At 41.7% G+C, this 16,717-nt stretch overlaps 1 protein-coding gene across 4 annotated transcripts in view; it reads left to right on the top strand.

Annotated features, from left to right (window-relative positions):
• The window catches only part of LOC140714989 (glutamate receptor ionotropic, NMDA 2C-like), a 592,188-nt gene that overhangs the window by 26,364 nt on the left and 549,107 nt on the right, over positions 1 to 16,717 (top strand). For all 4 annotated transcript variants that reach the window (XM_073026728.1, XM_073026726.1, XM_073026727.1 and 1 more), the window contains exon 4: positions 2,693 to 2,807. In XM_073026728.1, the coding sequence (XP_072882829.1) occupies positions 2,693 to 2,807 (115 nt within the window). The remainder of the gene's footprint in view (positions 1 to 2,692; positions 2,808 to 16,717) is intronic.

Below are 16,717 nucleotides of genomic sequence, written 5' to 3'. Positions count from 1 at the left end.
AACAGTATAATTTGATGATAGGATCTCCAACGTGGCTATTGTAAGCCCAGGCTCAGCAGGTCGTATGCAGCCACAACTGGCACAGCTCCCCTCACAGTGGGTATATCATGTTGAATTATTACACTGGTCAGTTAACATCAGAAAATGGGTACTAAGGAGTGAAATGTCACCTGTTTTTGTGTTGAAATTCAAGTTTACAGATTGAATGGTTTGGGTTGCTGAGAGACCTGTGTACACCATGGTAATGGAGATTTCAATGTGTTAGGAAATTAATTTGTCATGGTAGTTGAATGATGTGGGCTGCATCTCATGGTAGATTGCTTGTACCCTTGTGACAAACTACTCCTGTTTAAAAACTAAGTGACTGTAATCATTCTTACACAGTTCTTGTCTGTCTGAGACAAGGGAGCGTTTAGTCCAGGCACATTGGAGATATTTAGCAGGTACAATTTCAGCCAACAAAGTAATGTCACCACCAGGAGAAAGAGGTTAAAGAGCAGTTAATTAGTACAAGTAAACAATGGGGCATCTATTTTGATCTTCTCCACATTATGAGAGTTCCATTGGTACAGACTTGAAAAACTGTGACCTTGAGCAGGTTGTAAACATTCCAGAATTTACTATTACAGTACAAGGAGCTGGGCAGTCAGCCAGTTTGGAGGGATTATGAGCAGACTGTAGACTGGGAGTGCTTTCCCTAGACCAAAGGGAGCTAAGTGTAACATTATAGAGATCTATAGAAATGGAGGGACAGCAATACCGTGTGCAGGTGAAATATCTTCACCAGATTTTATTTTGAGGGCAATGGGCAGAGAAGTGAAGCCTCTACAGCCATCTGTGGCAATGAATTCCACAGATTTACCACTGTCTGGCTACAGGAATTTCTCCTCATTTTTGTCCTAAAGGGATATGATCGTATTCTGAAGTTGTGCCCTCTGGTGCAAGATCTCCCACTACTGGAAACATCCAGAAGTCTTTATTTTTTTCTAGTGCGGGGGAGTCTAAAACAAGAGGGCACAGGTTTAAGATGTGAGGGGAAAGATTTAGAGGACTGAGAAGGAAGGTTTTCACATGGAGGGTGCTGGATGAGATTCCAGAGGAAGTCGTAGCGCAGGCACAATAACAATAGTTTAAAAGCATTTGGAAGGGTTCATGGATAGGAAAAGGTCTAGAGAGACAGGCCAAATGCAGGCACGTTGGCCCTGATCAGGAAGGCAACTTTATCAGCATGACGAGTTAGGCCAAAGCTCTTGTATCCTTACTTGGAACTCCATGACTTTATAATAGCAACGCAGTACTATGGGCATATCTGGTGCTTAAAGTGAGTAAGGTACTTTGAAAGATAGTGGTGTAGATTTCTCACATTTGAAGGCCAGTAATTTTATGTGAAGAATAGTAAAGGGGATTGAAATTAAGAAGTATCAACAGGAACAGGTCAACTGGCCCTCTGTTATTCAGTGAGATCATGGCCCATCTGATCTTGACTTCAGCTTCAATTCCCTGCCCATTACTTTTACTTGAGCCCTTTACCCCTTCTGCAGCAGAGGCTGCTGACAGTAGCTGGCCAGAGTCCTCTGTCCTGGGCCATTCTTTCAAGTTTCCCCCAAGAATAAATACATTGCCCTTTAAAGGAGGAGACCAAGGCTGCAGGTAAGAAGTTGGATAATGCTACGACTGTACAATGTCCCTGTAGTTAAAGAAAAACGTCCCTACTTTTATACTCCATGCTTTTTTGCTTTTCGAATTACTTGCATGTACTTGCTTGCTAACTTTGTATATCGTGCTGAGTCACCCAATCCTCGTGTACTCAGCTTACGCCAACTCTCTCTATTTAGCATATTCTACTTTTCCATTCTTCTTCCAAAGTGGTCAGTCTTATACTTTCTCACATTATATTCCACATGCGAATCCACTTCACCTGTCTCTATTCCACTGCCGACTCGTGTCCTCCACTCAACTTGCATTCTTGCTTCAGCTTTCTTCACCTCGAGACTGATCCCTCCAGCTCAATCATTAATGTAGATTGTGAAGAGCTGATGCCCCTGCACTGATCCTTTAGAACCCCCACTAGTAACAGTCTGCCTTCTTGAAATAGATTAATCTTTTATCTCTAAAGGACTCCAGGATTTTGGGGAACAGGCTGCAAAATGAAACAGAAGCTAAAATGAGATCAGGCTCAAGGGGTTGAATGATCTACTCTTAATCCATTTGCTTACACAATGTCAAAATTAACCAATTATTCTTTCTCTCAGCCAGCCCTCCATCCATTTTATTCCCAAAGGCTTGAGCTTGTACTTTGTACAGTGAATTTCTGCATGACACCATTCTGAATGCTTTCAGGAAATCCAAATACACTGTGACTATTGTTTCTCCTTTTGCAGCTTTATTTGTTACATCATCAAACAACTTCAATAAATTGATCATCAATGATTTCCCTATTGCCCCATTACACACACCTGGGGCAGAGAGAGAACTAGACACAGTGCTGGAAATAGTCAGCAGGTCAGGCAGTATATATGGAGAGAGAACCTTTTTTAACGTATGTGGTCATTAACCCTTTGTCAAGAGGACAGTTCAGATTTCCTTCATCTGTATCACTTTGCCTGTGAGAGATGAAGGCCAAGATGGCTGCCACAAACCCTGTATCCACATCTCACCGCCTCTAACAGTAATCCTGAAATATATTTTACAGGCACATGTTGAATGTTAGCTGGGGAAGTAAAGAATTCTCTTTCAATGAGGATGGATATTTGGTGAGACCACCGATGGTTATATTGAAGTTGAACAATGGCAGGTTTTGGGAGCAGGTAAGCATTGGATGACTGTCACAATTTCAGTAATTGTGTTCTATGTTTACATTGCATTTAGCTTCTCTTTGATCAGCTTTTATTCTCAGGCAGTAAGCAATGTGTATAAATGAAGGTCGTGCCTCCAGAGAAGTAGCAGAAAGGCTAGAAATAAAAACAGCAAATTCTGGTCAGCAGCATCTATGGAAAGAGGAACAGTTTCAGGTTCATCAGAACTAGAAACGTGAGAAAGGAGTTGCAGAGTGGGTGGGTGGGCGAGGGATCGATAGTTTGAGGTGCCTGTGGTGATATGCTCTTTCCCATGCGATATTGGAGATGCAGCACCTGCCCGTTTACCCTTTTCCTTCCTACCATCCAGGGGCTCAGACTGTCTTTCCCAGTGAATCTGATTCATACACGTTCCTTCCAATCTAGTGTATTTCATGTGGTGTTCTCTACATTGGAGAAATCAATCACAGATTGGGTGACTGCTTTGGGAATTTGACAGAAAAATTCTTGCTTAGAAAACAGTTCAGGCAATTTGTAATAGGTAGTTAAATAAACACTAAGGAATTAAGGAATAGAAACTATGTTTAGGATTGTTATCTTGGACTTTTCCACTGACTAATCTGCTTCTATGCTGTATGTTCTTGTTACATGCATATGCAGTTTAACTCTTTGAGTGATTATGCAGAAAGTTTGAAGTTAATAACTCATCTCCTTCTACCTTAGGCCACAAACTTATCAATCACCCTGATGAGTTATTATCTGATGAGTTATTAACTTCAAACATGTATGAGCTGTATAACTGATCTCCTTCTACCTTAGGCCACAAACTTATCAATCACCCATGCTGTGGAGGTCCAAGATCCGTATGCTCCACGACCGCTGGACTAAGTGTGTAAATGTAGGAGGGGTCAATGTTGAAAAATAAATGTGCTAGGTTTTCTAAAATTGACTCCTTCTACCTTATGGCCATGAACTTATTAATCACCCCTCATATTATATTATTACTGATATCACCAGTCTGTTTGTTGGCCTCTTTTCCAATTACTTAGGAGGGTTATAAGGGGGTAAGGAGGCCTGGTGTGTGTGATTAACATGGACACCTACAGCACATCACTGGCCCTTCGGCCCACATTGTTGTGCCAACCATGTAACCTACTCGAGAACTGCCTAGAATTTCCCTAGCGCATAGCCCTCTATCTTTCTAAACTCCATGTACCTATCTAAGAGGCTGTTAAAAGACCCCATTGTATCCACTTCCACTGCCAGCAGTGCATTCCACACATCCACCACTCTCTGTGTAAACTTACCCCTGACATCTCCTCGGTACCTATTTCCAAGCACCTTAAACTAGGTCCCCTTGTGTTAACCATTTCATCCCTGGGAAGAAGCCTCTGGCTGTCCACACGATCAATGCCCCAAGGTGTTAAAAAGATTCAAAGTACGTTTATTATTAAAGTGTGTATGCAGTGTACAACCCTGAGATTTGTCTTTCCCAGACAGCCACAAGACAAAGAAAAACCATGGAACCTGCTCTAAGAAAAACATCAAAACCTCAACACGCAAAAACAAAGAACAAATCGTGCAAGTGGCAAAAAAGAGTGAAAACACAGGACATTAAAGCACAAAGTCATCGAAAGAGTCCAGGAATGTCCAGTTTAGAGCTGTGACTTTAGCACTGGGCTGTTTGTTGGCTGCAGGCCACAGAGCCAGTCCCCCCTGATCAAAATCTCACAGAATAGCAATAAAAAATTAGTGACCAGAAAGCAGAAAAACGTACAACATGAACGGCAGAGTCCAGTCCACAAACCACTTCAATTAAGCCTTGCCCAAGACCAAAGGCCTGCACCATGCTCCAGAAGCAGCGAGCGAGAGGGAGAGGGAGACCGATCTAATGCAGGCACCTTTTCCAGCAGGAGCGAATGAGAGGGAGAGAGAGACTGATCACCTGCTCGCTTTCCGCTCTTATCCCTGATTTCAATCTTCCTTGACACTTTATTGATGAGAAATGGAGTCAATCGTGGGCTCGTGCTCTGTCTCCAGGCTTCTTGGCCTCCAGGCCACAGAACACTCGAAACCTCACTGAACTACCTCGAAGACAGCACTGCACCAGATCACGCAGTCAGCCTGAAAACAAACCATCAAAATATAGATCACAGGTTCCAAAAGTAGCAGAATCATATTTGAAAGGAGAAGAGTGATAGAAGTAGTGTCATGAACTGTTCTGTTGTTATCTGGTGCCATCTTGTTCAGAACACGTACATGAAGAGAGAGGATGATAGATCGGGGATAGGAGAGGATATCTGCCCAGCGTCAGAGGGAGGGAGCTCCTAATGAAATTTAGTTTCAGTATTCACCAGTGAGGGGGGCTTTGATGTTTGTGAGGACTGTGTAAAACTGCTGATATGCTGGAACATGTTGACATTAAGAAAGAGGAACTTTTGAAAAACATTTGGACAGCTAAGTAAGCATGAGATTCTGTAGATGCTGGAAATTCAGAGCAACACACACAAAATGCTGGAGGAACTCAGCAAATCAGGCAGTATCTATGGAAATGAACAAACAGTCAATGTTTTCGGCCAAGACTCTTAAGTCTACAGGGCCAGATGTGATATACCCCAGGTTACTACAGGAGGCAAGAGAAAAAAATTTGTTGCACGCTTGGCAATTATCCTCACTGGCCAGACGAATAGTACCAGATGTTTGGAGAGCAGCAAATGTTATTCATTTGTGCTAGAAAGGGAGTATGGATAACCCTGGGAATTATAGACCAGCGAGTCTTACGTCAGTGGTGGGAAAACTATTGGAAAGGATTCTTAGAAACAGGATTGACATGCATTTGGAGAAGCACAGTGTGATTAGGGATAGTCAGCAACTCCTTGTAAGGGGCAGGTCATGCCACATGAGCCTAATTGAATTATTTGAGGTTGCGACTAAGCAAATAGATGAAGGTAGAGCAGTGGATGTGCTGTATATGGATTTTAGTAAGGAGCTTGATAAGGTTCCCTGTGGCAGCTTCATACAGAAGGTGTGGAATCCAGGGAGATTTGTCTGTGTGGATTTAGAATTGGCTTGCTCAGAAAAGGCAGAGGCTTTTTGAAGATTGAGAGTATATTGCCTGGAGGTTGGTGACCAGTTATGTTCCATACGTTTCTGTTCTAGGATCCCTGCTCTTTGTGATTTTTATAAATGACTTGGACGAGAAATGGAGATGAGGAGGGACTTCTCTAGTCAGAGGGTGATGAACCTGTGGAATTAATTGTCAGATGGCTGTGGAAATCGAGTCATTGGGTACATTTAAAGCAGAGGTGAAAGGTTCTTGATTAGTAAGGGTGTCAAATGTTACAGGGAGAAGACAGGAGAATGGAGTTGAGAGGGATAACAAACTAGCCATGATGGAATGGTGGAGCAGACTCGATGGGCCGAATGCCTATTATTCGGCTCCTACGTCTGATGGTCTTATGGAGGGATGGTTAGTAAGGTTGCAGATGGCACGAAGGTTGGTGGTGTTGTGGATAGTGTGGAGGGCTGTTGTAGCCTGTAGAGGGACATTGGCAGGATGCAGATATGGGATGAGAAATGGCAGGTGGAGTTCAACCCGAAAAACTGTGAAGTGATTCATTTCACAAGGTGGAATTTGAAGGCAGAATATGGGATTAATGGTAGGATCTTGACAGTGTAGAGGAATAGAGGGATCTTGGGCAATCTTAGCTCTAAGTTGTAATGACCAGAGTGCGCGATAATCTTGTGTGGTGCAATTTTTTGCCCAGTGACATTTGCACACTGAGTTTTTAAGTAGAATTAAACCTGAAGCTATCCTAAGGATAATAAACTACCTTGCTAAATGACTCCACTTCTTCCCACTTGCAAATTCTCCGGCAACTTTTGCATCATGACAGTACATGCAGGTAACACCAGTTTCTGTATTGTACATAAATATTTCTCGTAGCTGCACGCTCGCGAGCGCTTGGTGTGGCAGTTTCTGCTGTCTCATTCAGCCATTCTGCTTTAAACAAGCTAACAGTTGTTCTCAGCTGCACACCCTTTGCTTCTTTGGAATTCGACATAGTGAATCAATAATTTCTTCAATGAAAACAGCACAAATAAGCTAGTTCTAAAATCTGCAGACAATTAAAAAATGCAAACTCCATGTTGTTAACACCGTCAGCATCAGAAACTGAAAAAAGAAACGTGATTGTGTACAATCGTGAAATACACTTAACAAGCCAATGAGGTGGAGGGTGACAACCTTTTGTGCAGTTTAAATTCCTTTGTGCGCTAGTAGCAAAAGATGTGGCACCCTAGAGAGAACATTGATCTTGTGGTCCATGTCCATAGTTTCCTGAAGTTGCTGATAGGGTTGCTAGGTAGGTATATGGTGTGTTGGCCTTCGTTAGTCAGGGCATTGAGTTCAAGAGCTGTGAGGTTATGTTGCAGTTCTATAAAAGCCTGGAGTACTGTGTTCAGTTCTGGTCACCTCATCATAGGAAGGATGTGGAAGCTAGAGAGAGACTGTAGATGATATTTACCAAGATGCTGCCTAGACTAGAGGCATGTTGTATGAAGATAGAGATTTTCTCTTTGGAGTGAAGGAAAGTGAGAGGTGACTTGATAGAGGTGTTCAAGATGATAAGAGGCATAGACAGAGTGGATAGCCAGAGACTTTTTCCCAGGGTGGAAATGGCTAATACAAGGGGGGGGGGGCATAGTTTTCAGTGATTGGAGGAAAGTATTGGAGGGAAGTTAGAGGTAGTTGAGTGTGTTGGGCGCATAGAATGCCCTGCCAGGGATACTGAGGCAGCTATATTAAGCAACACTTAGATAGGCATATGGATGATAGAAAAATTGAGGGCTATGGAGGAGGGAAGGGTTAGATTGATCTTAGAGTTGGTTAAAGTTGAGCAACACATCGTGGGCTGAAGGGCCTGTAGTGTGCTGTAATGTTCTGTATTCTCTGTAATGGATATCTCTGCCTAATTCCTTCTCCACATACTTCAGAACTGAAGGGACCTGTTGAAAGGACTAGAATGGGTGGACAAGGAGAGGATGTTTCCTATGGTGGAGATATCCATCAACTAGAGGGCACAGCCTCAGCATTGAAGGGTGACCTTTTAGAACAGAGCTAAGGAGGAATTTTTTTAGCCAGAGAGTAGTGAATTAGTGGCATCTGGGGCAAGGTCTATCTGATGGGTATGGATTCAGCAATTTTATGTAGCCCAAATACTTGACGCAATGAGCAAATAAGCTACTAACCAGTACGTCTTTGGAACATGGAGCCCACATGTTCAGGGGCAGGACATGCAAATTCCTTACGGATGCTGTCCGAATCGAATTTGCAACTCGGACACACTGAGCTGTAAAAGATATACAAGTCTTTTACATTTAACCTGAAAAGAATCTGGGAGGTCAGATCCTGGTGTATCATAGAGACATGGACTTTGCCTCAACTGTGTTGGTCCCATTGCTTCCATTTGGCCCAGATTCCTCTGACCCTCTCCTATTCATTACTTATATAGGCGGCTTGTAAATGCTAATATGTTTACTTCAAACAACCAATATTCCTGACGGCTCATTCCAAATCGCACTTATAGCAATGTATTCTATTGCCTTAGCCTCACCGTATTTAAAATCTACATTTTTATTCTGAATTTAGATTTGCCTCAAATATATCTGCATTTTGATTGTCTTGAATTTAGGAAGTATCTTTCAGTGTCTTGATGAATTAATCTGTGGTTTATCTTACACTAACTATTTAATGGTGTACTATTATCAAAACACTGTACCTGTCTGAGGTGTAATTCTCAGTGCCTCACTTGCGACTAATTACATTGTGGTGCCCTGGTGTCATTCACTTGCGTCATCCAATACCAGCAGATGGATTATACCCAGGCAATTTAATCTCATTCAAAAAACAATCTTGTAAAACTGCTCTTTTGGCACTTTCCCTGATGTGATTGTGGATGTTTGATTTAAATTACTGGATAAATCACTGTCCAATATAATATTTCTAGAACAGCCTTATTCCTATGATGTCTAAGTTACTGTCTGATTAATTTGGGCTAGTGGTTGGCATACTGTATTGATGCAGGGATTAATATAGTGTATTGGGTAGGGGTTAGTATTCTGTATGGGTGTAGGGATTAGTAAACTCTATTGGAGTAGGGGTCAGTATACTGTATTGAGGTAGGGGTCAGTATACTGTATTGGTGTAGTGGTTAGTATTCTGTATTAGTGTAGGGGTTAGTATAGTAAATTAGTGTAGCAGTTAGTATAGTGTATTGGTGAACAGGGGTTAGTATACTGTATTGATGTAGGGGTTAGTATACTGTATTGGTGTAGGGGTTAGTATACTGTATTGGTGTACAGGGGTTAGTATACTGTATTGGTGAACAGGGGTTAGTATAGTGTATTGGTGAACAGGGGTTAGTATACTGTATTGGTGTACAGGGGTTAGTATACTGTATTGGTGAACAGGGGTTCGTATAGTTTATTGGTGAACAGGGGTTAGTATACTGTATTGGTGTAGGGGTCAGTATACTGTATTGATGTAGGGGTTAGTATACTGTATTGGTGTAGGGGTTAGTATACTGTATTGGTGTACAGGGGTTAGTATACTGTATTGGTGTAGGGGTCAGTATACTGTATTGGTGTAGGGGTTAGTATACTGTATTGGTGTACAGGGGTCAGTATACTGTATTGGTGTAGGGGTTAGTATACTGTATTGGTGAACAGGGGTTAGTATACTGTATTGGTGTACAGGGGTCAGTATACTGTATTGGTGTAGGGGTTAGTATACTGTATTGGTGAACAGGGGTTAGTATACTGTATTGGTGTAGGGGTCAGTATACTGTATTGGTGTAGGGGTTAGTATACTGTATTGGTGTACAGGGGTTAGTATACTGTATTGGTGTACAGGGGTTAGTATACTGTATTGGTGTACGGGGTCAGTATACTGTATTGGTGTACAGGGGTCAGTATACTGTATTGGTGTAGGGGTCAGTATACTGTATTGGTGTAGGGGTTAGTATACTGTATTGGTGAACAGGGGTTAGTATAGTGTATTGGTGAACAGGGGTTAGTATACTGTATTGGTGTAGGGGTTAGTATAGTGTATTGGTGAACAGGGGTTAGTATACTGTATTGATGTAAGGGTTAGTATACTGTATTGGTGTACAGGGGTTAGTATAGTGTATTGGTGTAGGGGTTAGTATACTGTATTGGTGTAGGGGTTAGTATACTGTATTGGTGTAGGGGTTAGTATACTGTATTGGTGTACAGGGGTCAGTATACTGTATTGGTGTAGGGGTTAGTATACTGTATTGGTGAACAGGGGTTAGTATAGTGTATTGGTGAACAGGGGTTAGTATACTGTATTGGTGAACAGGGGTTAGTATACTGTATTGGTGTAGGGGTCAGTATACTGTATTGGTGTAGGGGTTAGTATAGTGTATTGGTGTACAGGGGTCAGTATACTGTATTGGTGAACAGGGGTTAGTATACTGTATTGGTGAACAGGGGTTAGTATACTGTATTGGTGTAGGGGTTAGTATAGTGTATTGGTGAACAGGGGTTAGTATACTGTATTGATGTAAGGGTTAGTATACTGTATTGGTGTAGGGGTTAGTATACTGTATTGGTGTAGGGGTTAGTATACTGTATTGGTGTACAGGGGTCAGTATACTGTATTGGTGTAGGGGTTAGTATACTGTATTGGTGAACAGGGGTTAGTATAGTGTATTGGTGAACAGGGGTTAGTATACTGTATTGGTGTACAGGGGTCAGTATACTGTATTGGTGTAGGGGTTAGTATACTGTATTGGTGTAGGGGTTAGTATACTGTATTGGTGAACAGGGGTTAGTATAGTGTATTGGTGAACAGGGGTTAGTATACTGTATTGGTGTAGGGGTTAGTATACTGTATTGGTGTACAGGGGTTAGTATAGTGTATTGGTGTACAGGGGTTAGTATACTGTATTGATGTAGGGGTTAGTATACTGTATTGGTGTACAGGGGTTAGTATAGTGTATTGGTGTAGGGGTTAGTATACTGTATTGGTGTACAGGGGTCAGTATACTGTATTGGTGTAGGGGTCAGTATACTGTATTGGTGTAGGGGTTAGTATAGTGTATTGGTGTACAGGGGTCAGTATACTGTATTGGTGTAGGGGTTAGTATACTGTATTGATGTAGGGGTTAGTATACTGTATTGGTGAACAGGGGTTAGTATAGTGTATTGGTGAACAGGGGTTAGTATACTGTAATGGTGTAGGGTTTAGTATAGTGTATTGGTGAACAGGGGTTAGTATACTGTATTGGTGTAGGGGTCAGTATACTGTATTGGTGTAGGGGTTAGTATACTGTATTGGTGTACAGGGGTTAGTATACTGTATTGGTGAACAGGGGTTAGTATAGTGTATTGGTGAACAGGGGTTAGTATACTGTATTGGTGTAGGGGTTAGTATACTGTATTGGTGTAGGGGTTAGTATAGTGTATTGGTGTACAGGGGTTAGTATACTGTATTGGTGTAGGGGTTAGTATACTGTATTGGTGTAGGGGTTAGTATACTGTATTGGTGAACAGGGGTTAGTATAGTGTATTGGTGAACAGGGGTTAGTATACTGTAATGGTGTAGGGGTTAGTATAGTGTATTGGTGAACAGGGGTTAGTATACTGTATTGGTGTAGGGGTCAGTATACTGTATTGGTGTAGGGGTTAGTATACTGTATTGGTGTACAGGGGTTAGTATACTGTATTGGTGAACAGGGGTTAGTATAGTGTATTGGTGAACAGGGGTCAGTATACTGTATTGGTGTAGGGGTTAGTATAGTGTATTGGTGTACAGGGGTTAGTATAGTGTATTGGTGTACAGGGGTTAGTATACTGTATTGGTGAACAGGGGTTAGTATACCGTATTGGTGTAGGGGTTAGTATAGTGTATTGGTGAACAGGGGTTAGTATACTGTATTGGTGTAGGGGTTAGTATACTGTATTGGTGTAGGGGTTAGTATACTGTATTGGTGAACAGGGGTTAGTATACTGTATTGGTGTAGGGGCAGTATATTGGTGTAGGGGTCAGTATACTGTATTGGTGAACAGGGGTTAGTATACTGTATTGGTGTAGGGGTCAGTATACTGTATTGGTGTAGGGGTCAGTATACTGTATTGGTGTAGGGGTTAGTATACTGTATTGGTGAACAGGGGTTAGTATACTGTATTGGTGTAGGGGTCAGTATACTGTATTGGTGTAGGGGTCAGTATACTGTATTGGTGTAGGGGTTAGTATACTGTATTGGTGAACAGGGGTTAGTATACTGTATTGGTGAACAGGGGTTAGTATACTGTATTGGTGTAGGGGTTAGTATACTGTATTGGTGTAGGGGTTAGTATAGTGTATTGGTGTACAGGGGTCAGTATACTGTATTGGTGTAGGGGTTAGTATACTGTATTGGTGAACAGGGGTTAGTATACTGTATTGGTGTAGGGGTCAGTATACTGTATTGGTGTAGGGGTTAGTATACTGTATTGGTGAACGGTGGTTGGCATGGTGTATGGAGGTTGCAAACCTATGAGACACTATAGCATGTAGTGCCATCCCTCAATTCTTAAACCCCACCCATAGTAAATATAACAAAGTTTATGATTACTTGATGTTGGATGGTACATTTTGAAATGGTATACACATCAGTGTTTGGATTAACCGGTACAGTTGGTTGTCATTGCATTTGCTCTGCTTACTTCTTTGTTATTGTGAGTAAATACTGGATATTCAATGATAATAAGCATAAAAGCTGTATGTCATTTCGCACCTCAATGAACATTTATAACTCTTTACTTACAGTGATGAACTTGGTCCAGCCTAATTATAGGAGTAGACTTACTGATTAAATCATTGCTACAGTATGTGCACAGCTTTCAAACCAACCGAATTTAAGTCAGATATAAAATATTTGTCATCATTAATGCAGCAACAGAAATCTCACTGAGAGTGAAGTGTGTTTCTTTTCTTTTCCCTGATCTTTTATTAATATGCACTAAAGCTTATAATTTCACCTTCACAGTGTATGAGGTGCATTTCAATAATCTTGAGAAATTATGTTCTTTTTCAATTTCTTTTCAAAAGATTAATATTAATAATTTTTCAACAGGTTTTCTATAATCCTTCACATATTTCAATCTGTGTCTGTCATACTTTTATTAATAGTAAAACAATGAATACATGTAAACAGCCAACAAGATTCATCCTTTTCCTTAAAACAGTCCATAATTATTGTTACCAATTCATTAATACGATCATAAAATGATAAGACAGTGGAGCAGAATTAGGCCATTTGGCCCATTATGTCTTCTCCATCATTCCATCATGGCTCAGTCCTCTCAATCAAATTCTCCGGCATTCTCCTCGTAACATTTGACACCCTTACTGATCGGAACATGCCAACTTCTGCTTTAAATACACCCAACGACTTGGCCTGCACAGCTGCCTGTGGCAAAGAATTCCACAGATTAACCACTCTCTGGCTAAAGAAACTCCTCCCCATCTCTGTTCTGAGGCTCCGTCCTCTGGTCCGACACTCTCCCACAATAGGAAACATCCTTTCAATATTCGAGAGATTCCCCCCCCCCCCCCATTCTTCCAAACTCCAGTGAGTAATTGCTAAGAGCCAGCAAACATATGTTAACCCCTTCATTCCCAGGATCACTCTCCTGAACCTTCTCTGGACCCTCGCCAGTACCAACACATCCTTTTTTAGATAAGGGGCTCAAAACTGCTCATTGGCCAAATGCAGTCTGACCAGTGCCTTATGAAGCCTTAACATTACATTCTTGCTTTTATATTGTAGTCCTCGAAATGATTGCTCGCATTGCATTTACCTTCCTCACCATCAACTCAACCTGCAAGTTAATCTTTAGGGAACCCTGCACAAAGACTCCCAAATCCCTTGACCTCTGATTTTTGAATTCTCTCTTCATTTAGAAAATAGTCTATGCCTTATTTCTTCTACCAAAGTGCATGATGATACATTTCCCTACACTATACTGCATCTGCCCATTCTCCTAACCTGTCTAATTCCTCTGCAGACTCCCTACTTCCTCAACACTACCTGTTGCTCCATCTGTCTTTATGCCGTCTGCAAGCTTGATTCCAGAGGCATCAATTTTGTCATCCAAATCATTGACATATAACGTGAGAAGAAGTGGTCCCAATATCAACCCCTGTGGAGCACCACTAGTCACAAGTCAGCAGTCAGAACAGGCTCCCTTTATTGCCACTATGTGCCTCCTGCAAGACAGCCAATATTCTACCCTTCCTGTAGTAGCGTGGGCTCTTACCCTGTTTGCAGCACTTTGTCAAAGGCCTTCTGAAAATCCACCAACTCCCCTTTGTCTTGTCTTAAAAATTCCTGACAGGTTTGTCAGGCAAACTTTCCTCTTTAGGAAACTACGCCCCTATTGGCCTTTTTAATTGTTTGCCTCTCAGTACACTGAAACCTCATCCTTACTAAAGGACTCAAACATTCGAGCAATACTGAAGCCAGACTAATTGGACTATAATGTCTCTCTTTTGCCTCTCTCCATGCTCAAAGAATAGAATAACATTTGCAATTTTCCAGTCCTCTGAAACTATTCCAGAATCTAGTGATTATTGAAAGATCACTACTCTTGTCTCCATAATCTCTTTCAGAACATCTGCTCCATGTGACTTATCTACCTTCAGATTTTTCATTTTGCCAAGCAATTTTCCTTAGTAGTAGCAACTGAACTCTTTTCTGACGGAATTTGTGGTATACTGCTATAATCAATCCTCAAAAAGACATTGAGGGATTACTTTTTGAGGATTATTGTCACTTTGAGGCCACACTCTCAAAAAGGTTCTCTACTCCTGTTGGTTTGGATTGGGGCATTAATGACTAACTGAAAACAGAGCGTAGCATTAGCAGTATTTTTTTTTGGTTGGCAAGATGTATTCAATGGTGCACCAAAGTATTTGTTGCTGATAATCCAACTGTCAAGCACCTGTTGAAATGCCTTGAATGAAGGGTTGTTTGCTAAATTTTCTGATGACACACATCATTATGCAAGTGTGTGTTGTGAAGAGGATGTAAGGAGGCTTTATGGGACTAACGTCAGGAGTGGGACTGTTCTCTTATGAGGAATGTTGGTAGAGGGTAGGCCTGTATTTGTAGGAGTTTACAAGAATGAGGGGTCTTCACTGAAATACATAAAATCAGAAGAAGTCTTGCCAGGTCAGAGGTGGAGAGGATATTTCCTCTTGTGGGAGAATCTGGGAATAGTGGGCACTATTTGAATATAAGGCTTCATCCGTTTAAGACAGATAAGGTGATATATTTTTCAACATAGCTATGGAGTTTTTGGAACTGCTTTCCTGAAAAGCCTGTGGAAGCTCTATATGAGGTAGAGATAGAAATATTCTTGATAAGAAAGGGGTGAAACTTATTAGAGATGTGTTGGAATATGGAGTTGAGGTTTTCAAATCAAATCAAATCAAATCATGATCTTACTTAACGGCAGAACAGGCTTGAGGATCCAAGCAAATTAGCACTCGTTGTGCATGCCAATGTATTCATAAAACACCCTGAGTCGGCTAAGTTCACGCTTCTGAAGTTCAAATTATCATTGTTGTGCGTCATTTGCTGCCTGCCCTGCAGATACATCTTTAATTCTTAAAACTGTTGCTTTCTATACCTCTTATGAATTTAAAATGCTATTAATGCTGCCAGCTTTTTCAATAAAACAGAATCTGTACTGATTCTGCTTAGGAACCAAAGAGGTTAATTTTTCACTGGAGGAATATGCTCTCTCTCCTTGTAAATGCCAATAGTGTACACATTTATTTTCCTGTTGAATCAGAAGTCAGAGTAAGGAAGTCACCTTGAATTTTGCAAAATGCTAATCAAGTTAGTCACAGTGCTCGATGGTCTTGTGAGTTATTCTTCTTCAGCATTCTTCAATATTTTCCCTTACCCTTTACTCATATTGTCTCGCATCTAACCATAGTATCCTGAGCATTGCCACTGCATTATGTTTAACTCTTGTGTACATTTTGTAGTGGTGGAGAGAATCAGTGTTGAGGGTGGTGGGTGGTGAACCAGATTGTTGGTTTGCTTGGCCTTGGATTGTGCTGAGCATCTTGAGAGTTATTGGAGTTGTACTTACCAAAGTAGGCAGAGATGTTCATCAGATTCCTGAAGTGTCTGGTAGATCGTCGCAAGGCTCTGGTGGTCCAGGAGGTGAATTATTTGCCACAGGGTGACCAGTCCCTGAAATGTCCTTGTGCCAAATTTATACAGCTGGATCAGTTCTCTTTCTGGTCAAGGGTGCAGGACCTGCGATTGCAATGACAGTGAATGTCGGGGATAGGGGATTAAACTCTCTCATGTTCAAACCCTGGGCCTTAAGGGTCCAGGACCTGCGATTTGCAATGCCAATGAATGTCGGGGATAGGGGATTAAACTCTCTCATGTTCAAACCCTGGGCCTTAAGGGTCCAGGACCTGCGATTTGCAATGCCAATGAATGTCGGGGATAGGGGATTAAACTCTCTCATGTTCAAACCCTGGGCCTTAAGGGGGCAGGACCTGCGAATTGCAATGCCAGTGAATGTCGGGGATAGGGGATTAAACTCTCTCATGTTCAAACCCTGGGCCTTAAGGGTCCAGGACCTGCAATTGCAATGCCAGTGAATGTCGGGGATAGGGGATTAAACTCTCTCATGTTCAAACCCTGGGCCTTAAGGGTCCAGGACCTGCGATTTGCAATGCCAATGAATGTCGGGGATAGGGGATTAAACTCTCTCATGTTCAAACCCTGGGCCTTAAGGGTCCAGGACCTGCGATTTGCAATGCCAATGAATGTCGGGGATAGGGGATTAAACTCTCTCATGTTCAAACCCTGGGCCTTAAGGGG

Source organism: Hemitrygon akajei, chromosome 22 (assembly GCF_048418815.1).
Source record: "Hemitrygon akajei chromosome 22, sHemAka1.3, whole genome shotgun sequence".
In the NCBI taxonomy this organism is placed as follows: Eukaryota; Metazoa; Chordata; class Chondrichthyes; order Myliobatiformes; family Dasyatidae; genus Hemitrygon; species Hemitrygon akajei.
This window is presented reverse-complemented; position numbering and strand designations above follow the sequence as displayed.